The sequence below is a fragment of the Petromyzon marinus genome, chromosome 11 (genome assembly GCF_048934315.1).
Source record: "Petromyzon marinus isolate PM22_M1 ecotype Great Lakes invasive population chromosome 11, UKy_Petmar_22M1.pri1.0, whole genome shotgun sequence".
Classification (NCBI taxonomy): domain Eukaryota; kingdom Metazoa; phylum Chordata; class Hyperoartia; order Petromyzontiformes; family Petromyzontidae; genus Petromyzon; species Petromyzon marinus.
Window position 1 is genome coordinate 13,403,979 of NC_133677.1, and position 23,262 is coordinate 13,427,240.

Sequence of the window (23,262 nt, forward strand, 5' to 3'; positions counted from 1 at the left end):
AATCTGCAAGGTATTGTGGTTCCATTTATGGATAAGCACTTTTTTGCTGCCAGTGCAGTTCAGCGAGCATCGGAGAGACATGGTCAGATCTTGCAGTACCCGTCAAGACACGTGCCAAATATTTTTGTACACGTTGCAGCTTGCAAATGTTTTTGCCAGACGTCCCGTAGAGTGGTGAGTTGCAATAATCGAGCCTTGTCGATACTATGCTGCACGCCACCGTGTTGGCTATGACTCAATAGTGGCCAAATGTGTCGTAGAGCTCTGATATGAAAATTGCAGGACCTGACTATATTTTGCACGTGGTGATCAAACGACATTCTGGTCAAGTATTGTGCGGAAGCTCTAGATGAGTTGAAAACTGAATCCTTGCAGTTTGCAACCGCCACACCTCATCCTCCCACAAATGTTTTTGCCTGAGCCCGAGTGCCGACCAGCAGAACCTCCGATTTTTCCTGGATTGAGCAGCATTCCGTTTTGTGCAAACCACACAAGCACAGCTCGCGTGCAACCTTCGAGGGTACCGAGGCTCACCATATCTAACTTTGATTAATGCGCTTTCACACAACAGCGTTTTCGCTATAAACACAGTTCTTCTAATTGGGAGCACTTTTCGCACAATGCGGAACGCGCCTATTATAAAGCGATTTCTCAGCGGTCTACGACGAACTACTACCTTGAGCTGCTTCATTATATAGTTCGCGGAATGATACAGTACGCGGCGTACCTATATCTCAGTTATTTGTTCTGCCATGGGATGACTGCAGGCTGATTTTACAATTCAAATGGGATTCCGTACAATAATTCCTTGGTGAACATATTTTTGCTTTACTTGGAGCTTTTCAACGACGCATCTACCACGTTAACTTGTGCAATTACTCTCCTGTAACATAATGTGATTGACCATACGGTTGTCATACTTATGACAAATTTCCATGGTCGTTAATCCCCTCCTGTTTCATCTCAATAAACACCAGAGGTACTGAACAATTACATTTGTGTTTTAGCCGGGATTAAACATTTCCAATCAATGTCTGGCACTCCATCAGTGTGTTCTTTCTAATATGCAAAACGCACTGGCCTTTATTTTGTGCCAGAGCCACAGTCCTCTGTCTCATAATGTGACCTTATGGGGGTTTCAAAAAGCAATGTGGCAGTGAAATGAGGTGGGGGGGGGACAAGACAACATCTTGACTGTCCTAGATCAAACAGAATAAAGACTCAAATACAGTGAAACGTTTATTTTGCGGATTTTGCTTTTGCGAAATTCGTTTATTCACGATTTTATATTGTATACCAGCTTAACTTCCATGCCTTTTTTCCCTGCCACTATTCGCGATGTGACAGCATCACATCATGGGGAGGCGTATTGGCGCAGTAGAATAGCGGTGTTTTTTTGTTTCGATCGTGGGGTCTAAGAGGCAAGTGAGTGGAGGAAGTGAAAGAGCAAAAGACAGAAAACAGTGATGAGTTTAGCTCAAAAGGTGGAGTGATTTGGATAGACTTGCTTGTGGTGATCGTGGGTCTGCTGACGATCATCATCACACCCCCATCATCCGAGGAAAATAACGTTTCCAAATTGACAGTATAATTTATTGATGCTTTATTTTACTCTATTTTGTTGTATATTTGTGTTCTCTTTGTAGTGTACAATTTTAAAGTATATGGATACTATTTATGTGTACAGTACAGGATTCATGTTATGAAACATTTACATTCTCTCCCGTATTTTCAGTCGGACACTGGAACGCAAGCCCCTTTTTCCCATTTAAACACACACTTGCACTTTATTTACATTCGCGAATGCTACTTTCGCGCAAGTTTTCAATCACCGAACCCTCGCGGATGTCGAGGCCTTAATGCGCAATTCATGTCGTGCGGGCATTCAAATGGGTTTAACCCTGTAATTAAATGCCAGTATGAAAATGCGTAGGCCCATCTTAGTGCTTTATAGGTTTTAAATATTTACGTGGTAATGAGAAGCTTCAAAATAACGTATTTGACATTTTAAGCGATTCCCCTCAAACCTGTGAGACAAGCTGTAGGCTTTCTGCTGTCTGAAGTTACCTGTACGCACAGTGTTTGACTGTTTCACTTTCGTATATAACGTAAACGCTATTGCCAGTCTCTCCTGAAGTGGGAGTCATCGTGTCTGACTTGGTGGGTGAGTATCTGTTGCTATTCCTATGAATAAACACTAGATATAAAGAACCGTATGGAAAACTCAATCCCTTTATTATTTTATTATTCACTCAAACGGTATTCCGATCGCTGTCGGCATATGTTTAAGAGACAATATCCAATCAGATATCTCACAGAGCAGTTCAACCCTTTGTGTGAGTAAAAAGTACCCATGGAAGTGGATATTTCCCCAGCTGCTGCTGAGACTTAAGTGACTTCTCGTCCAAACAGTAGAGGGGGCAGCGCTTTGCCGCCCAATCTGCGTGTGAGAGAAATATTTGGTGATCGTCCATACTGATAATTTCTTACAACGTAATTATGACAGCTGGAATTTAGACGCATTAAGTCCAGAACTTGATTTTATGTTACGCTTTACTTTTGTGCAGTTGTTGGTGAAACGCGTTGAGATCATAAACTCACTGCATTGGAGAAGCCGGTTTAATAACATGCAGCTGAAGTCTGACTTCAAATCCTGGATCTCGGTGGTGTCGGCTCACTGTTGTCACCTCTGAGCCACGTGGCCGCTTCCAATCCCCTCTGTTTAAAATGCTGTTCACAGCAAATATTTCTCGCAAATATACCAACGTTAAAAAAAACCAAGTTTATCTTTTCTGATTTTTCTATATATTTTTTTTAATAGAAATCAGAATTTATTTTAACAATTTGTCATTGGTCTACTCCTCCTACCTCATGGTTTGTGAAGAATTGCTGTTCGACACTTCCAAGCCACAATGGATTCCTTTTGTACCTATACAGAAGTCACTCATTGTAATTAAACGTGTATCCTAATATATATGTAGGCCTGCATTATTTTAGTTTTGACAAACATTTCATCTTGATTAAGTTTATATTTTACTGTGACTTTTATACATTTTAAAACTAGTTGGTTGACAGAGGACAGATGTCTCTTATAGGCCATACATTCTGTTTAAATGATTCATCTCTCTTAATGGGTACATTGAACAAAAAACATCGTCTGCATCTTTAAATTTTTTATGTCGTCGTTGAATATGCACGACCATCATTGCCTCTTGTCGCTCATCCTTGCCTTTAAAGTGAGTGTTTTTGCATCCGGCTTGGATTGTTCAGAAAGGTAAAGCATATCGAAAATGTTGAGTTATTTAGTGGGAAATGGCAGGAAAATAACTTGTACACAAACTCATTAAGCGTTGCCATGGAGTATTATCGGTGAAAGCAAATATAAGCAGAACTCCATTCTTTGTCCCAGCGAAAAGAGATTTTTAGTCGGTCAATTAGCTTTCCAGACAATTATTAAAAAAGAGCAAGCATATTCTTGTCTCATTGGCAGAGAGTGGGTGGGAGACAGTAGCCTTCTCACACCCCACCTTATCCTTGTTTTCATGTCATCTTAAACACAACTAATACCGTCATTGAGGAAAAATGGACATCGTTAATTTGAACGAAGATGTGATCAGTAGAGCTAGATGCCAAAAAAAATGCCCTGATTACGGGTCACAAACCAATGCGGACGAGGCTTTCTAGTATTCCAACTACATTTTGAAGGACTCTTCAAGACTTATATGTGACTTCCTGGCCAGAAACCTGAAGGAAATTAACACTGACGTCATCGCTTTAAAGGAAAAGTACATTGAGGACAACACTCGGACGGCGAGTTACAAAATAAATGGATATATCCTTGTTTGTTGCCGTCTACCACCCTAGACATTGCCTTGACACATTCATCAGGCAGGGCCTAAAGAGCTATGCTTTCAAATACACAAAGTACCCCCTTTAGAGCCTGAACAGACTGTTGGGGCAAGTGCTTTTAGCGGGCACCTATAAAGGCCGGCACAGTACGAGGGAGTGGGTGGCCAACACCATGCCCTGCCGCCTTTGTCTCTCTAGTGGCAATGTTTACATACCACACCAGGTACTCATTTGAGGCCAAGTCTACCTAGTACACCACAAGCAAGGTCACATTGATGAAAACCGAGGCAGTTGGTAATGTGACCATCATCAACTTATATAAACTCCTGAATAAGGAATGGCCATCACCACTTCTGCCAGCAGCCGCTCACCCGGCTATATTTATGGACGACTTAAGCAACCACCACCACACAGGTGGGACTGCTCAGAAAGTGGTGAAGCCGGAGAGAAACCCGGAGAATGGTCGTCGGCAACAAGACATGTTCCTTATACATGACCTTAAACAGCCGGACACATTTTCAATTGGCACGATGGAAAAAAATACTCCATCCCAAACTTTATGGCTCATCTCACAGGGCAAGAACGCACAGCCGCTAATTGCTCTGGGGAATTTTCTGAAGAGCCAAGAAAGACGAGCAGTCACGAACGTTGTATTACTGTTACCGGTCATAACCTCAAAACCACAGCCACTTTTGGGGACCTTCAGTACCCCAATTGGTCCAACTGGGAAAAATAAACCGAAACCCAAATGAAGAACCGGGAGCCAAAGCCTAAACATTTTTTACATTCAATCATTAAAATTGTCACATTTATTGAGCAAAAACTAACATCCCAAGTTGTATTGGAAAAGCTACACGCTATCTTAGCAACCAGAAACAGAACAACTCATGCAAAAGTTCACAATAACTAGTGCCCAAGAAGAGAGAACCTCACTGCTAGCGTCCCTGAATTATGCACAAAGAAAAACGTTGGGAAGATTGTCACGACAAAACCTGGCAGCTCCTCCAGAACCTAGATGCCTCAACTAACGGGGCACTGATCATCAAAAACCACAGCAATTGCTGTGGCCTCCCTTACGATTTCCTGCTCAACGGCACCCAGTGGACATAGCGCACCAAACAGGATGTCCAGAAACAACTTTCCATCACCTTTAGCCGATTCTCAAAAGTGACAGATCTATCTAGTCCATGCACTGTCACTAAAGGGCAAATGGCCCTCAAAGGCCACAAAATCCAAATAGGCACTAGAATATGATGACCTGCATCCCAGGTTCCTTAAGAACCTGGGACTGTATGGAAAATAATGGCTTGTAAATGTCTCTGCGCAGGTTAGGCAAAATCCCGAAAGCATGGAAACAAGCAAAGTCAAAGCCATGAAACTTGGAAAGACGCAAGACTCGCCCTCCAGCTACAGGCCAATGTCCCTCCAGCTGCAAACCAATATCACTCCAGCTACAGGCCAATTATCGCCATGCTACAGAAACGTGCAGGAACGACCTGAGGTGCCTCGACTGATTTTCTGTGAACTGCAGCCTTATCGCTATATCTACGTGGTAGCAGAGTACTGCGCTCCAGCCTGGTCTGGGAGCTTATACATGAAACTGCTAGATACATAATTGAATAATGAGATGTGCATTGTAACCAGAACACTGAAACCGGACACCAAACCCTTGGCGAGAACATTCTGCTGCCAAATATCCGCAGGTTACACATTTTCTTGCCATTGACAACCTACACATCAACGAAGACCACTCCACCGACTAAAGTCCCTATCCAGCTTCTGTGTTCGCGCTGCTGTCGCCATTCTAGAATTTCACCCAGATCTGGAAGTACGTTGGAAAACATTGAAGCAATGCGCACGTCCGGAATAGTCACCTAGTTTGAGACCCAAACATCGCACCACCTGGTTTTGATGCCTCTCGAAGACACCGGTGGTGGAACCATCAACCGCATCAAAACATCAGCAGGCTGATGACCACATCTCCTTCATACCTGGAAAATTAAATACACACAGCCACCATGCAAACCCAAACTATGGACCAGACACATTTATTTTCTCTTGCGTTTCTGTCTCTGTAGGGTTGTTTTCCTTTTGGTAAAGTCACGTAGGTATAAAATAAAATAAATCACGACGTTTCGATTGCAACACAAGCAATCATCATCAGGTGGGAAAACCACAGCAATAAATTTTTTTGCTGTGGTTTTCCCACCAGAATTTTTTTGCTGTGGTTTTCCCACCTGATGATGATTGCTTGTGTTGCAATCGAAACGTCGTGATTTTTTTCTACCTACGTGACTTTACGGAAAGAACCAAAGAGTATGGATTCCTGCAGTCGCGAAAGCTTCAAACCTAGGTTGTTTGTCTCTTCGTTTTAATGTTAAGGATATTTTTACTTGTGTTGTAAAGCGCTGTGACGCCTCGTATGGATGGCACTATATGAAACTGGGTTTTACTTACCTATAGTAAACCACTGTAGTCTTTGCTTCAATGGAGGAATAGAAAAGCTACACGGATTCACTCCTGAAGCCCGCTCATGATTATCAGACTGCAAAATTGGCATTTAACTTCTGGACATATTGCCACATGCCAGAATACAATCAGCAGTCCGGCGTGTTATATACAAAGTGCCGCTGAATTGCGAAATGCTATTGGCTACAGCAGTCTATGTAAAATATGAACCCCGGTTCAGCCCATTTTAAAAATGAATATACAACTTGAACATTGTGCACTTTTCAATTAATACAAATAAAATTATCAAGCTTGGTCTCACTAGTCTTGTAACTAGTGCATTGTAGTTATGGAAAGCAGGATAGGTAAACATAGGTAACATGGTTGTAATTTTTAAGTGCTATGTGACCTTAACTTTATGATTTATGTGTTGATTATACTTTGATAACCTCAATGGTGCACCTTTTATTGCTTTCTGTCACAGGTCGGATGGAACTATGCAGGATATCGTGTACAAGTTGGTGCCGAATCTGGAAGAAAGTAAGTGTGCGTGTGTTACAAGAAATTACTATGCAGAGTAGTTCTTTGGAAATTTGTTTTAATTTGCCCAAGACTCATTTTACATGTGGCTATAGGGTTACTTCGTAGAACAGTTGTTTTTTGATTTAAACTTTTTTCCATTTCAAAGTATTCCTCGTGAATCTTCACCTAAAGCTTTCGTTACTGCAGGAATTCATATTCTTTTGGGTCTTTCGGTAAAGTCACGTAGATAGGTTCAAGGAAAATAACAAAAAAAGAACCAAAAACTACGATGTTTCGATCACGACACAAGCGATCGAAACGTCGTAGTTGTTTTTTGTTTGTTATTTTCTTTCAACCTATCTCTGTGACTTTACCGTAAGACCCAAATAATATGTATTCCTAGTAAGTCTAATACTTTGTTTTGGCATAAAAATAATAATTGATATATAGTTACGTAATATAAATGTATTCTTTTGACAATCGGCTTGTTGCTGCTTAAGAAACCGCTGTGATTTGAATTTTGTCTTGGCATTTGAAGGCTGATAGCCACATTGCATAAAACACGTCCCGCTTTATATATTTCACCCATAAGCTGGGTGGCTCATAACTCAGAGGGCTGAGTTGGCACTACTAGGATCCTGGGTTTTCAAACCAAGGCACTGCCGGTGATTAAAAAGAGACGCCATTAAGACCTCCTTTGCCAGTACCAAAATGTAATAATAGGGTTTTTCCCCTTTTTTCTGGCAACAAAACTAAAACCTTTTTACAAGGATTTATGTCTGCATTAACCACAATACCTGCAGTCAAAATGCAAACCAAAAAATACTATGATAATATATGCATTGTCCTTGAAACTGATTGATCCACACCAAGGGACGGCTTTCTTTTGAGCCTCGACCCAATTGGTGCTCGACTAGATTAAAAGGCGGCGCTTAAGAATCTCGAGTTGATGGTCTCAGCCCGGTCACCCAAATGCTTGCACAAAAAAAATCACGGCGCTAAATTTTGTTGCGCTTTTAGTTCATTCATCAACGTGGCGAACATTACTCTCAGTGGCAGGCCGATTGAGCAAGCGTTGCCCCTCCTAACTTGTGGAGCAGTGGTCTGCTCAAAAGGAATTCGGTGACATTTGCTCCCGTGGGCCGTGCTGCGCGAGTGATCTGCACGGATAATTAATCTCTTCACGCGACATCGATAGCACAATTTGGATGAAATGATGGAAAAGGACAAAAAACATGACGGGAGGTTTACATTCTTTTTAGCCCTGCGGTTTCTCGAAAGGATGCGACAGTGGTCGCACATGTCCCTGGATGTGCTAAGAAGGACATGCTGTCTGCTTTTCAGATGAGAAACGGAGGATGAGAGATTTTTATCTTTCAAGGGGATTGGAGCTTCCAAAACCAGGTAACTGTCGTCTGCTCATTGCTTCCTGCTTAGTTTAGTTCAAGTGCTTACAAGAAAACAGCCATTGTTTGCAGGTAACGGTAATCAGTATTGTGTATACAGCGATCCTGTTCCAAGCTTTAATTGATGTATAGTTAGCATTGTACCTTTGTATGTTGAACTTCTTTCACACCTTATGTATCCAGCCGGAGGTGCATTGCAGGACAATTGGGAGCTAATTGCTTAATCATTTAATCTCACCATCTATGGACTGCATGTAGGACTAGATAAGATGGTGCATCTAACCTATAAAAGGCATTTTTTATCTGTCCGTCTGCGAGGGATTTTGTTCGCGAACCGTGGGGTTTACGTTTTTAAAAAGTACCCAGGTAGCACGGCATAAGCCCCGTGGTGAGCCAGTGCTATTCCGATTTAACGTCTATCACCTTTAAAGTACTTTTATTAGCGATTTAGTGCTGTTTTTTGTTATTTATCTATTACGTTGCATCTCCGAGCACGCGCCAAAGCAACCATCTGCGCATGCGCACCCTTAGCGGTGGAGGGGGGAGGGGGGTGGCATTTGCGTTAAAAATGCAACAAAAAATACACACAAGACTGAGGTATATTCTTCATTCTTCAAAGTGTGATGTCCTCTTCTCCCCCTCCACCCCAATGTGTGCAATTACTACTATATGGTCAGTAGATACTAATATTATAGAGCTTGCATACTATCACTGTAGAGCGGGTGGCAGTATGGTGGGGGGGGGGGGGTAGGGGCTCAGCCCCAGCCTGCCAAGGTGCCATCTTGGCTGGCTGGGCAATCTTGGCGAGGCCGGGGGCTCTGCACAGGACTAGGCCTCACCACGGCACTGTTAAGTACTATATTCGTGCTTCTTTCGCTAAAGTCACGTACAGAGAAAACTAATATTTAAAAATTAAGTTGGTAAATATTAAAATAATAATGTGTGTGTGTAGAAAACTAATATTTAAAAATTAGTGCGTGTGTAAAAGTCGGTGTGTGTGTGTGTGCTTGTGCGTGAGTCAATGTGTGAGAGTCTATGTGTGTGTGCAAGTCGATGTGTGTGTGAGTCGTATGTATGTGTGTGATTCGATGTATGTGTGTGTGTATGTCCATGTGTATATGTGTGAGAGTCAATGTGCGTGTTTAGGTCTGTGTGTGTGTACGTCGGTGTGTGTGGGTCGATGTATGTGTGTGTGTGGGTCGATGTATGTGTGTACGTCGATGTGCGTGTGAGTTTGTGTGTGTCAGTCTGTGTGTGTCCGTCGATGTGTGTGTGAGTCTATGTATGTGTTTAAGTCGATGTGTTTGTGCGAGTCTCTGTGTTTGTGCGAGTCTCTGTGTGTGTGTACGTCGATGTGTGTGTCTTTTTCGCCCGGGAAACGCCGGGTACTTCCCGCTAGTCCTCAATAAACGCTTCCCTTTACACAAACAACAGATTTGAAGCTTGGTAAGGTACCTATGAGATCCTCTGTATGCAGAGAGCTATCTATAGCAACATGTATGTAGTGGAGTAGAAAGGTGCATATTGCATGGAAACAGAGACAGTGCGGGTTATGTTGGGTCAGCCTGTAACGAAGGCAAATACAGTGCAGGTCATGTTAGGGCAGCCAGGTGCAAGGGCTGGGATGATGAGGTAATGGTTGGGCCAATTAAGCCAGAGGACCAGTGATGGCGGTGATTGGCTGGGGCTGTTGTCAAGGGCGAGGAGGCGTCGAGATGTCTGGAGAAAGACAGGTGCTGTGGGGAGGCACGCGGGCCAATTAATTATGGGTAATGAGAATGGAGATAAAATGGGGAGACACACAGAGAGTCGGGGAGTTGGAGTGGGGAGCTGGACGAGGCAAGACGTGGAGTTTGGAGGAGAGTTTGGAGACAGAATTGGAAACAGAATTTGGAGAAGGAATTGGAAACAGAGTTTGGAGACAGAGTTGGAGACGGAGTTTGGAAACAGAGTGTGGAGCGGAGCTGAAGAAGAGAAGTAGTTAGCAGTGGAGAGAGAGCGTAGCGATAGCGGAGCTGGAGACGAGAATAGCCAGCAGTGGAGAGAGCGTAGCGATAGCGAAGATGAAGACGCTGTGTGCGTAGTCGCTGAGTGCGGAGCAAGCGAAGTAATCGTGGGGAGTGGAGAGACAAAGGTGGCGAGCGAGTCGAGTGAAGCACGGCGACCTGGATATTGTGGAATGTGGAGGACATGCTGAGAGTTGTAAATAAATTAGTGTTCGAAGAAAGACAGAAGTTGTCCGAGTGCAATCGAACACTACATGTATATTAATAAACATGTATTACCAAACACGTATTTGCATATTGAAACAGCCTTGTAGTACACAAACCTACATTCATGTACACTCAAAACCACATAATAGTGCACATAAAAACACAAAGATCTGCCCGTGTAGCCTTTAACAGACTGTTGGGGCAAGTGCTGTTCGTGAGCACTTGTGAAGGCAGGCACGGCACACAAGGGGGTGGGTGGGTGTCGAGCACCACGCCTGGCCGCATTTGTCTTCCCAGTACTGATACGCTTCAAAAGGTACTAAATTTATGGCTAAGTCGAGCTAGGGGAGGCCCACGACCAGTTTAGATATTCGTCACCGATGTTGGGTGCGAGTGGGCGAATCTAGGTCCCGGGGTTTATAGCACAGTGCCACAGTGCGCACTAACCACTGCTCCCCAGAAACACACGTGCACACTCAAACACAAGCACACTCAAGAGGTTGCCATGGTGAAACAGCATTGCTCTTACCACACCTGGTCATTGCTTATCTTATTTACCCACACATTTCAGTGAGCGCGAGTCACCGGCTGCTGCTCTCTCCCTAATCACCCTTCCTGCCCCCCTCTGTATTGTTACTGTGCCAACCCCCGACACTTCACATCCTCTCCTGCCTTATCACGTGCACCCTCACACATTGCCTGGCTCCAGGGCTGGGGCGATCAATCGGTTAAGCCCATGAATTGACTACAAATTATAATAACTTTTTCATCCGTGGCCTCTGTACAAGACAAGGCCTCAGCTTGACGCGGCCGAAGGTGTCAATGGGGTCGTCGGGCCTCGCCCATCGCCCCCTTGTCCAGCGTCACACACAAAGTTTTTGCCGCAAGTGAACCCCACAACACCTTGCTGATCTCGTCAAGGAGCATAAACCATAATCACGCGAACTCCGGTCATCCTCGCAGCGGCTTTTGGCTAGACATCGGACAAAGATGGTCACTGCATTGCGCACTTTCAGATCTGCTTCTGAGGCCATTTGGAACATTCTTCCTTCCAATATTAGGAAGCCACTGGAGCTATGCATTTTAAAATCTAGATTAAAAACTCATTGCTTAAGAATTGCTTTTTGTGTTTAGTTCTTCTCCCGCACCTCCAATTAGCACATTTGGCTACGTACGGCGCATGACGTTCAACATGCATGCACATGGAAGAGGAGATGATACTTTAAATATCTCCTGATGTCTCGGTCTCTCTCATATGCTGCCTCTTTGTAACCGCAACGTCCCCCTGTGTCCCCCTGCAGCGGTTTACTACGTGGCGGCAGGACCCGGAGAACGAGGCAAGAAAGCGGACAAGCGCAAGGGCCTCAGCTTCACAGAGCCCAGCGCCACGCTCGCTTGCGTCTCGCTCGTGCTGGAGTGCGGACGGTGCGTTGTCCCAACGTCTGGTGGGCTTCGTTTGGTTAACTTTACATTCGAGCTGGGCCGTCTACCTTGCCTGGTATACAGGAGGAGGGCGTAGGTTCGATCCCGACCCTGATGCCTGCTGTATATTTGGAGTTTGCATGTTCTCTCCCTCTGTGGTCGTGTGGATTTTTCTCCGTGTCCTCCGGTTTTTCCCTCCACGATTAGGAACATGCCTTTAGATTGTTGTCCTTCCGATTAGTATGGTTGGCTACGTACGGTGTGAAAGAAGTTTAACATGCATACATACATGCATGCATACATATAGCTCAGTGGGCCTTACCTGGTAAAATAATATAGTAAATATTACTTGAATCGATGACGCTCAGTTCGATTACTCGATTTTTTGGACAAAAATTGCTTGACAAAAAAAAGTCACGGGTGTCACCATGCACGTGCCGCTGGACGCGAGATGATTGGCGGGCCTTGGTGATGTCACCGGCATCGTGAGCTATGTCGCGCTGGGTGTGGCTTATTGGGGGTTTCCTGCCTTTGGGGAGGTGGGGAAGGTAGTCAGGGCTGCCACATTTTTTTAAAGGGGCCCTGGTAATCGATCACAAAAAAGTAGTCAACTGCAATATTTAGTCCAGTGATCGAGTTCGGTGATAAACCGTCCCGGCTCTACTTTTCATTCCATCCGTGTAGTCTGTAAGACATTTTAAATTTTGAATTAAATTTTGATTTAAAGCTTTCGTGACTGCAGTGATTCATAGTCTTGGTTCTTTCGGTAAAGTCACGTTGAAGGGAAACAATAAAATAATAATAAAATATATAAAACAATAAAATTCTCACGACGTTTTGACTGCAATACAAGCAGTCATCATCAGGTGTGAAAACCAACGGCAAGAACATTTGAAAGAAGTGGCGGTTTGTATTTATTTATTTTTAAACGTTAGCACCACAGATAGCGATTTGACAGTTTGTTTAGATGGACGAGTCCATCTATGTTCGGAAAAGAGAAGGGGGGAGACGAAAAATTAATGTATGCTGTCTGAAAGCCACCGTAAGCATGAACAATCAATTAATACCCGAAATGGTTTATCAAATCCTCCAATGATTGCTAAGCCAGAATCCATCTTCTCGGTTGAAATTGTCTCTGTGTTTGTATATGTGGATAGCCTCATGAACGAATCTCTCATGGTAGCCAGATGGCTTGCAAAGAACTTCTGTAACACATTGTTGGAAAGTGTTTAATGTCTCGGCCGTATATGTTAATCTTGTACCATTATCTTAGCCTAGTCTCCTTACATCAGTGCCACATAGGTGCCTTTTATTCAATAGGTTAGAGCTTATTAACAAAACTTTGATTTTTAAGCTATTCATCTGTCCTAGCCCAAACTTAGCTATTCATCTATGGCAATATATAATGATAACTAAACAAGCAGAGGTTGCTGTAATGCCTCTGACTTGTTCTTCAGACACTTGATCTCTGCTTTTCTTTTATACAGGGTGGAGGCTGGGATCCTCAACTATCAGGTATGAAATGACTTTTTGCGCAGAATGTACCAGAAGCTTTTGGCACCACATGACGTATACAAATGCAGCAATGGGTCATTGTTACACCATATTGTTCCCCATTATCCAATGGTGCTTTATTTCTGATGCTGGTGTCATGTTATGAGATGAATTCGAATTTCGCCCTTCATATGATTATGCATGTAATTATTGTACAGTGTTGTGCGGATGCAATTAGCAAAACAAAATCTGCAATTATGATTATGAAGTTATATCGGATCTAGCACAGATAGCAGTGCATCACATTGTGTCAAAGAACATCCCTTGAATATGGCATCAGAATAGCTTCATAATTCCCTTGAACGTTATTCATACCCAGGGGTGCAATTAAAAAAAAGTGCCTGTCGCATGGTCATTTGCGACGAAGCCAATGTTTGTTTTAAACAGCAAAAATAATCTGAACTAAGCAACAAACCAAATGTAATATGATGGGTTTCCTGAGCATTCATTGGTGACTGGACTGATAACATTCACTCATTACACTTAAGATCCCAGTTTAAAATAATCACTGTTTGCTTAGATTTCAACACAGGATGTCATTGGTTGTGCTTTGGGGTGCTGAGGTGGTGAGATGTTTGCATTTTTTTCTCTGTGGTCATGTGGATTTTGGGTCCTCTAGTTTTCCCCTCCACATTTAGAAACATGCGTTTTACAGCATTTGGCTGCTATAAATTTCCACATGATAAGCCACTTTATTCAAGCTAACATGTATGGCTAAGTCACTTCTGAAAGAGATCTATATAGCTCAGTGGGCATTCTGGTAAAATACAAGGTTGAGCTTTAGTTTAGTAACAACACTCTGAGCCACCCATCATTTCAGACCCTAAAATAAGGAACTTGAAAACATAACTACCCATAAAGAAGTGGCTGAATTACTCATGGTCATAATCTGGTTATTTACAAAATAAAGCTGTTTGCGGAAGGGTGTTGCAGTGGTAGCACTAATGCCTCACAGCAAGAAGGCCCAAGGTTCGGGAACACTTTTGCCTGGAAGTCCACATGTTGTCGGACACCCTGTTCGTCAGGGTGTGTGTGGATGTGTGGAGAGCAGTAGTGTAGTGGTTAGCGCACTACGCTTCAAAATCAGCAACCGAGTTCCATTCCTGCTCACAACCAATAACCAATAACAGTGGCGAATACCTGAATAGGTACTGGGCCCTCCCATAGGTCGACTCAGCCTTAAATGAGTTTCCTGGTGTGGTGTGTAAACATCAGCACTCGGGAGACAAAGGTGACCGGGCGTGGTGTTGGCCTACCACCCTCTCGTGTGCCCGTGACGTTGGCTTTAATAGGCGCTCTGTTGAAAGCTATACGGGGGATCTTTATCCTTGTGAATGTGAGTAGGAAGGGCTTATGAGCAAGTAGGTGGGGCCAACAACATAGAGTGAGATTGTTTGCTGTATGGATGGTCCTCGTAACTGAGTAGGCGTGACTTTTTAAAAGTGCCAGCTTGCTCCGTGTCCTGCTTGAGTCTGCTATAAATGTTGGTAGCTTTGTGAAGAACACAAGCTGCATCCTCATGAAGTGGAAGTTTGTCAAAGTAAATACATTATTTTTACATAAACTATGTTCAGAAGGGACATGATCAGGAGTCCCATAATGTAACGAAAGCCTGTCAATTGGAAAAGCATTGTAGGCTTAAAATAAATCATAATATTGATGAGAAAACATTGCATTTAATAAAAATTACGTCTAATATGTAAATATGCTTATTGTTTCAAATGCGATCACTTTGTGTTCAGGTGATTCCTGAGTTCCGAAGGTCTAAAAGCCGGTATTTTGTCCCTTTCAGCCACTTCAGAAGAAGTATGTGCGGGTGTCTGGAGAGGCCACGATCCGACACGTGGAAGCCTTCCTAAGGAAGAAACTTGGGCTGGATGCCTTCTGCGAGGTGAGCGGCGCGCGCACGTCATTTCACATCAGTTCCGCAATGTTACTGTTGCAAATCCAAGATGGCATTGAAGATATTTTCGCAATGTCATTTTTTTTTTATTAGAAACAAACATGTAACATAACTGTTGGAATGTGCTGTATTCAAATAAACTTAAATGGTAACTATACATAATTTGTTAATCAATATTTAAACTTTTAAATACTTTACTCAAGAATTGCCACTACTCATTACACACCCTGTCACCACACACCCTGCCACCTCTCGTATGGTGCTGGTCACCATATGAGTGGTGGCTGTTTACTTATCACATCATTGTTTTTATTCACCCCAGTGAGATGATGGGCTGTATTGACTCAACTGCAATTTCAACTGATGACCTGATTTTAAGTCGAGAACCTCAAACCACAATGCCAACTATTACCAGACATTGCTACTAACCATTTCACAAAGTGCCACAGTGGCTTATTAAAACGTTTTCAGCAACGTTTGTACCGTTTTACAAGTTAACATGGTTTATAAATGGGGTTCACGTCGTAACAACACGAATACAAGATGCCCTCACCTGCAAAATAAGTGTTGGTAAAAACAATATTATACTTATGTGTTCATGTAATTGTAGTGTACGGTACTGAATAATATATGGGTTGTTTTTTGTGGTGCACTTTGAATATGCGTTTTTTGATAGGTTGCCCGTGTGGCCTTTGCTCTGTAAATCGGCTTCATTTGCGACGGTGTTGTCAGCTCACTGAGTCGTGGTCCTTGTCCACACCATGCAGGTCAAAATCACGTGCGGAGAGCGCGTTTTGGATCAGGATTGCACTTTAAGCGGCCTTCAGTATTCTGGAAACACCAGTGAGGTCAGTACTATGATATATATACACACCTTGACTTAAAGCTTTCGTGACTGGAGGAATTCATATTCTTTGGGTCTTTCGGTAAAGCCACGTAGATAGAAAAAAATAATAAAAAATATGACGTTTCGATCGCAACACAAGCAATCGTCCTCAGGTGAAAAAATAGCGAGAGAGCTGCTGAGGCAGGATGTTATAAAGGTTTGAGATGGGTGTAGCCCAGGGGTCATAAGCGAAGTGGGCAGGGCTAGTGAATAAATTTGCATGTAAATGTAAGATCGGAGAGCTGAGCTACCTCCACAATCACGAAGCTGTGAAGGTGGCCATTGTATTGTGGGAGATTAGCATGTCAATGTAAGATCGTAGAGCCACCGCCACATCAAGAAAAACGAGCAACGGTGGTTGTGTTAGACATTGAACCTGTTAATGTAACACTAGAGAGTCGAAAATAACTACTAAACATCACAGCCAGTTATGACTTCATAAAGTCCTTCCAATGATTGCTCAGTTGTACCCATCTTCTCGGTTGAAATTGTGTCTGTGTTTATATATCTGGCTTCATGAACACATCTTTTCTGATAGCCAGTGGGTTTGCAGAGTACCTTCGTCTTGGAAAAATAAATTTTGTGTGTGCCCACAGCATTAAAACAATGATCAGCCACGGTTGAGGTATTGGTCCTACCATGTTTCAGATCTGCCTTATGTTCACAAACACGGTCCGAGACATGTCGCTCCCACCACCATCCATCCCAGAAGAATTCCCTCATCAAAACTCTACACCATAGAGCTCGATGTATTTATGACCATCACCACCTAGCCAGTGAACTGGAACACGTACACCAAGCTCTCAAGATGAATGGATATTCAGACTACACAATCCGTAAAGCTATCACCCCAACCATTGGGAAAGAACCATCTAAGGAACCTATCAAAACCATCACCTTTACATAAATTGCAGAGGTCACCAAAAAGATTTCCAAAATCATGAGCAAACAAGATCCAGGTGCGATTCAACACAGTACATAAAATTCGTGATCTGATCTCATCTGTGATGGATGTGATTCCTGACATGTAATACCCCGGCGTCTACAAACTAAGCTGTGTCTGCGGCAGTAGTTACATTGGGGAAACTAAGCGACATGTCTCGGACCATGTTCGTGAACATAAGGCAGATCTTAAACACTGTAGGACCAATACCTCAGCCGTGGCTGATCATTGTTTTAATGCTGTGGGCACACATGAAATAGATTTTTCCAAGACGAAGGTACTCTGCAAACCCACTGGCTATCAGCAAAGATTCGTTCATGAAGCCATCCAGATATATAGACACAGACACAATTTCAACCGAGAAGATGGGTACAAACTGAGCAATAATTGGAAGGACGTTATTAACCAGGTTAATTCATAACTGGCTGTGATGTTTAGTAGTTATTTTCGACTCTCTGGTGTTACATTAACAGTTTAAATGTCTTTACATTAACAGGTTAAATGTCTCACTAACACAGCCACCGTTGCTCATTTTCCTTGATGTGGCAGTGGCTCGACGATCTTACATTGACATGCTAATCTCTCACAATACAATGGCCACCTCCGCAGCCTCGTCATCGTGGAGGTAGCTCAGCTCTCCGATCTTACATTTACATGCAAATTTCTTCACTAGCCCCGCCCACTTCGCTTATGACCCTTCATTACATTTGTAGTGGGTTGAATAACTAGAAGAGAGCTTCTCTGAAGCAACACAGTTTTTTTTTTAACACTTAACACAGAGGGGTAACGGCCCCTCACACCCGATACACTATGGAGGGTGCCCCTCCAGACTAATACGCCTCTCACTGGCTAATCTACGAGTCCTCCTTGAGTGAAGCTTGGATCTTCACTGGTATACAAGCTGGAGCCGACCCTTGCCAGGGGTACGGCTCTGCCCTTGGGCTCTTCCCTTCAGGAGAGGCTTCTTGTCTTCAGCTTGACGACGACTGATCCGGACCATTCGGGGGTCCGGCTTTTATGCACGGCCGTGGCTCGCCCCGCCCCGGCCACACCTTCCTTCCTGAACCTTCGAGAAGGATCTGGGGATGATGTCATCCCCCAGCCCCCCTCCTGGGGTCTGGGGTCTGTCGCTTTAACATACCGTCCCATAGGGTAACCGTTGGGCCCTATGGCCCATAGTCTCTCAGCACTGGGGCTCAGCCCCTCTGTTGCCCCCTATGGGCATGTGGCCGGTACTGCCGGCAACTGCATGGGAACGGCGCATCTTAGCCCAATAACACCGTTATACATTTATAAAACAACTAACTTTGCAGTAGATTGATGTCCAGCCTATTGTATCTTACATCTAACCACACGGATGTGTTCGGTGATGTGCGCACGTAACGCGCTTGGTGCTAAACGTGATTATTTTTCACAATGTCAAGTTTCCATGTTTGTTGGTTGTTCTGTCACTAACACAGCTGTTTCTCTTCTCCAGGATGACCTGTTGATTCTGCACTACTGTCTGGCTGCACCTCAGCAAGACAACTATTACTCCGATTAGAAAGATTACCCAGTTTGAAAGGTCTAGGCGCTGTAATATTAAGCGACTACACTTTGTTTTGAAAGGACCACGCAGTGTAATATATTGAATGGGACGTAATGGGACCTGGTTGGAAGCGATGCTTTCTATTTATGGCTTTTACAGCCTCCTGTGCTTTAGACGCAGAATATAATTGCGTGATGTTAATGCAGTGGTTGAAATGTCATTACATGCTCTGCTAAACAGTGGGAAACACCCAAGGCTTCCTACAAAATATTGTTTTTTATTGTGTTTGATATAGGTGCCTTCCCCAGATATTTCATTGGAGTTCACAGTGGTTTTTGCTAGTGATCATTCCCACAACTGTGCATATTAACATTTGCATTGGCGATGGCTCTTTTGCTGTTAAACAGTAGGTTTAAGTTATCCGTTACATAATGCCTGTGCCAAAATTGAAAATCCTTTCCACCCACTGTTTGTCAACATTTATGACAACATTACACTTTCTGGGTAACACTTTGTTTTTCTTTTGCCCTCCCCCCCTTGAAAATATTTTGTCTAAATATTCAGGTGATATTTTGGCATTTCTGCACGCAATGCTCGTTTGAAATGTGATTTTTTTAAATATACAGGGTGTCCATATATATGCATTATTAAAGCATTATAATTAGACAACTGTTTTATCCAAGTTGATGAAATTCTGTTCACGCAGTTGGTCGTTCGAATGTGTTATCATTAAAGCCGTTACTTCCATCTTAACCGTCACATCTCAACTCAAGCATTTGGTGAACTGGAATTGATATTTGAGAGCTCCTGGTGTTTAAGAACATCTCAGGTGTGATTGACACTACAATATAATCCTCTGTCTAATTGTAATGATTTAATCATGAAAGGAACCTTTATGGACACCCTGCAGGATAAATCACAACACATTGTTATACCGCTTACGGTCAGAAGAACGTGAACTTGTGTTTGCTTTTTCTTTGCAGAAGAGGCTTAAAAGTTACCCTTCGCTCCAATTAGTGCGTTAATCTCATGAAAATTATAATTCCTATCCGAATAAACCATAAGTCAACAATTCTGTTCTGGTACAAATGTATACATTTAAACTATTGTTTTAAAAGTAAAATACAGTAAATTGGAGAACTTGATATGCTGTAATATAATTTGTTGTACAATATCAACGTGTTTTTGCCTTTTTGTTAACGCAATTCGTGCACGGTTTGTGTTTACCGAGTAGCTGCTGCATGGCATGGATAGTGAATACATAGCCTCCGCAAGGCCAAGCACACTATCGGGGAAAAACACATTTCAAGAGTCGCAGCGGCATCTTTTGGCCCAACCATTGAACAAAGACGGTCACTGCATGGCGCGCTTTCAGATGTGCTTCTGCGGCCTTCCGTAATGCTCTTCCGATATTAGAAAGCCACTGGGGCTGTGCACTTTTCCAAAAGTATTTTACTGAACAAACTATTCAGGTCCATAGACGGCATGCATGGATGCACTCTTAAATCTAAATTGAAAACATGTATTTAGAACTGCTTGTTGTGTTTAGTTTGTTGTCCTTCCCCCGCACCTCCGATTAGCACTGTTGGCTACGCACTCGGTGCGAAAAAATCTCAACATACAAGAGTGGTTAAAAACAAAGTTTGTCTTGCAACTTTGCTTGGCACAACTTGTTTAAAATGTACACCTCAAATCGGTTCACACTCACGGTGACAAGCCACTCCAAGAGTGTGCAATCCCTGGAGCATGACTCTATTTAAATGGTGGGAGGTGGGGTCATACAAAAACTCACGACACATTAAATGTAAAACTTTAAACATGTTAAAATGCTTAACTGAATGAGAAGAAACTAAACTACCATTTTTATTTTACCAGGTAAGGCCAACTGAGCTACATAGCTCTTTTTCGTAGCGACCTGCCCACAATTATATCTCAACGAAATAGCTTATGTAGAAATTTCTAGAAGCCAAAGACTCTAAATGCATGTTCTTAAATGTGAAGGGGAAACTGGAGGGCCCGGAGAAAAATCCACGGGAAGAACATGCAAACTCCATATATACAGGCGTTCGGGTCGGGATCTAGCCCACGGACCTGTATACCAGGCGAGGTAGTTTACATCTCATCACCGTGGTGTCATAGAAGCAGATGTTGGTTTTGACAAAACAGCTGAAGGCAGAATCTTGACAAAGTATTTGGACTGTGTGGCTTTACTATATCGGTGTTTATCATGCATTCAGCTGGAGCTTTTGGCCCCCTGCGAAGCCCGTCGGTTAATTTAACTTGAATTTAAGCGTGAATTTGTGTTGTCTAACCCTGTCACGAATACTGCACTTCGTGTCTTAAATAGATTTGGCTACATTTAGGAGGGCCGATCCTTCGGCAAGCAGCGATTGGCTGGGCCAACCCCGGCGCCAATGGGTTTTCAATTTGCTGGACCTCTCGCTGAACTTTCGTTCCTGTACATTGCGAGTGGGATTCGTGGGGGGGGGGGGGCGGAAAAGCGACGAGGATCGCGAGGAAGCCGCCCCCTTAGTGGACGTGTTGTGGGAGCCGGCCTGATGGACGCGAGCCAGGGGCTGGGGTGGAGCAGGATCACGGGAGGGAAGTGGGGATTGGAATCCCATGTGCTATACCTAGGCTCCGGGTGCACCTCGACACCATGCAGTGGTCCATTATATAAATGTATTTATTTATTTTACCGCGTAAGGCCCCGCCGAGCTATATCGCTATTTTTGTCAGAAGCGACCTGGGCCACTAGCGATAGCTCAACAAAGTGGCTTATCGTGTGGAACTTTATAGCAGCCGAATACTCTAAATGCATGTCTAGAAATGTGGAAGGAAAAAACCGGAAGACCTGGAGAAAAATCCACGTGACCACTGGGAGAGAGAGACGTGCAAACTCAAAATATAGAGCAGCCATAACAGCGATTTAAAATCTCCTAGCCATCGCCGTACCAACTGCTGGGCTTTGCATGCTGCTTGGTACAGCATTGGGCAGCTGGGGATGCAGGTGCTGTGGCTCGATAGAGTTAGTCCATGATGTATGGGTGCCATTGTGCATGCATGCCAATGGGAAGCGTGGATTCCCCCTGATCGCTGCATTATTATCGTTGCATCGATTGCAAACAACCGCAACGCCTGAAACCCAATGCTCGACTTCGTGCTCAAACCCGCAGCACCTTGTACCCCATGGCTGAACCCACGAGTTCCTGGGTTCGTACTTAAGGCACGTACACACCCAGACAAAGATTCCTCCTATAGCCTTAAACTCTTTGGGTAAGTGCGTAACGAATGAAGCCGGCACGAGGAGGATGGGGGTGGCCAACACCACGCCCGGCTGCCGTTGTCTCCCCAGTGTTGATGTTTATGTGGTGCCACGACCGTGAAGCAACTCCGCAAGCGCCGTGACTCCCGGCCCCTGCACTAAGCACACACCCACACGCAGCGCACACACGTAGTGTCCTGGCCAGGGGGTTGCCTGGCACATTGGGTTTTAATCCGAAGGGCCCCTAGAGGGGAAGTCCCATGGTTTCCCGGTGCCAGGAGATTGGCCGACCCTCGCAGGACAGGTTACATTGCGGTGCCCATAAAATTGCCTCAAAATTGTATGGGTGCAGCCAGAAAAGGTTCACTGGGCTAACCGCCATGAGTTACAACATTGAGGGTGGAATATTAAGCAAGAAGAGCGTAAGGTCAGGAGAATCGCCGCACCACCGCCGCCCCCCCATCTCGGCCCCCATACTGAATACACTCTTGCGGGGTTTGTGTTCACCAGCCGGGACAATGGGTGACCGGCGCCGCGGCACTCGAGGAAGGACGCGGTAACAAGGGGACGGTAACCACAGGCAGGCGCACGATTGGTCGCATGGGACAAACGCCATCCCGGCCCTTTGAAGTCAGGGGATTAGGCCACGGGAGAAGACGCTACAAAGCCGCAACAGCGCAGGTAAGCGCACGATTGGCTGCGCGGTGAGACCGTCACCCTGGGCCTTTGAAGTTTAACGAATCAAAAGAGTGACCCAGGACGATTTTGAGTCTCTTGTCTTCAACCTCCGGGCCATCAAGACCCACTCCCTGCCGTCCTGCCTCCTCGAGCTGCTCGCAGCATCCGTGGGATGCCAGCGAGTGCTGCTTACGAGGCAGTGATAGGTGAAGATTTCTCTCGTCCTTCTCCCTCCGACTCTCACAGCGTCCGTGCGACGCCGTGAGTACAGCTTCGAGGTACATTGGTAGGACGTTTGAGTGCTTGGGTGCGGAGGGCAGAGTTAGGCTCGGCTCTTCTCGCGAAATATTTCCTCCGGGCAGTGCGGAGTTTTTGCGCCGCGAATAAAGACATTAGCACAGAGCATCGGTGCAGTGTGATTTGTGTGTGTGTGTGGAACAGCTGGCGTGGGCGGACGAGCGGCCGAGAGTGAGGGCAGAGCCGCAGCCTGAGGCGCTCGTTGGAAAAATCGCCTGCAGGTGCGCACGTGTTAACTGTGAGGCGTGTACATTTTAGAATCTGATCGCCGGCAGGGGCACGCGCATGCTCGCCGCCGCTGTAGCATTAGCGTGTGCGTGTGTGGAATAACCCCGCGCAGCGGTGAGC

The 23,262-nt window shown here is 44.4% G+C and overlaps 1 protein-coding gene across 2 annotated transcripts in view; it reads left to right on the top strand.

The window, feature by feature from the left end:
* Nucleotides 1–19,848, top strand: part of LOC116941195 (uncharacterized) — a 32,226-nt gene extending 12,378 nt beyond the window's left edge. For both annotated transcript variants that reach the window (XM_032951957.2, XM_032951958.2), the window contains exons 4-10: nt 6,782–6,837; nt 8,164–8,223; nt 11,740–11,863; nt 13,348–13,375; nt 15,207–15,305; nt 16,085–16,165; nt 18,624–19,848. In XM_032951957.2, the coding sequence (XP_032807848.2) occupies nt 6,782–6,837; nt 8,164–8,223; nt 11,740–11,863; nt 13,348–13,375; nt 15,207–15,305; nt 16,085–16,165; nt 18,624–18,689 (514 nt within the window). In that variant the 3' untranslated portion in view covers nt 18,690–19,848. The remainder of the gene's footprint in view (nt 1–6,781; nt 6,838–8,163; nt 8,224–11,739; nt 11,864–13,347; nt 13,376–15,206; nt 15,306–16,084; nt 16,166–18,623) is intronic.
* The last annotated feature ends 3,414 nt before the right edge of the window (nt 19,849–23,262 follow it).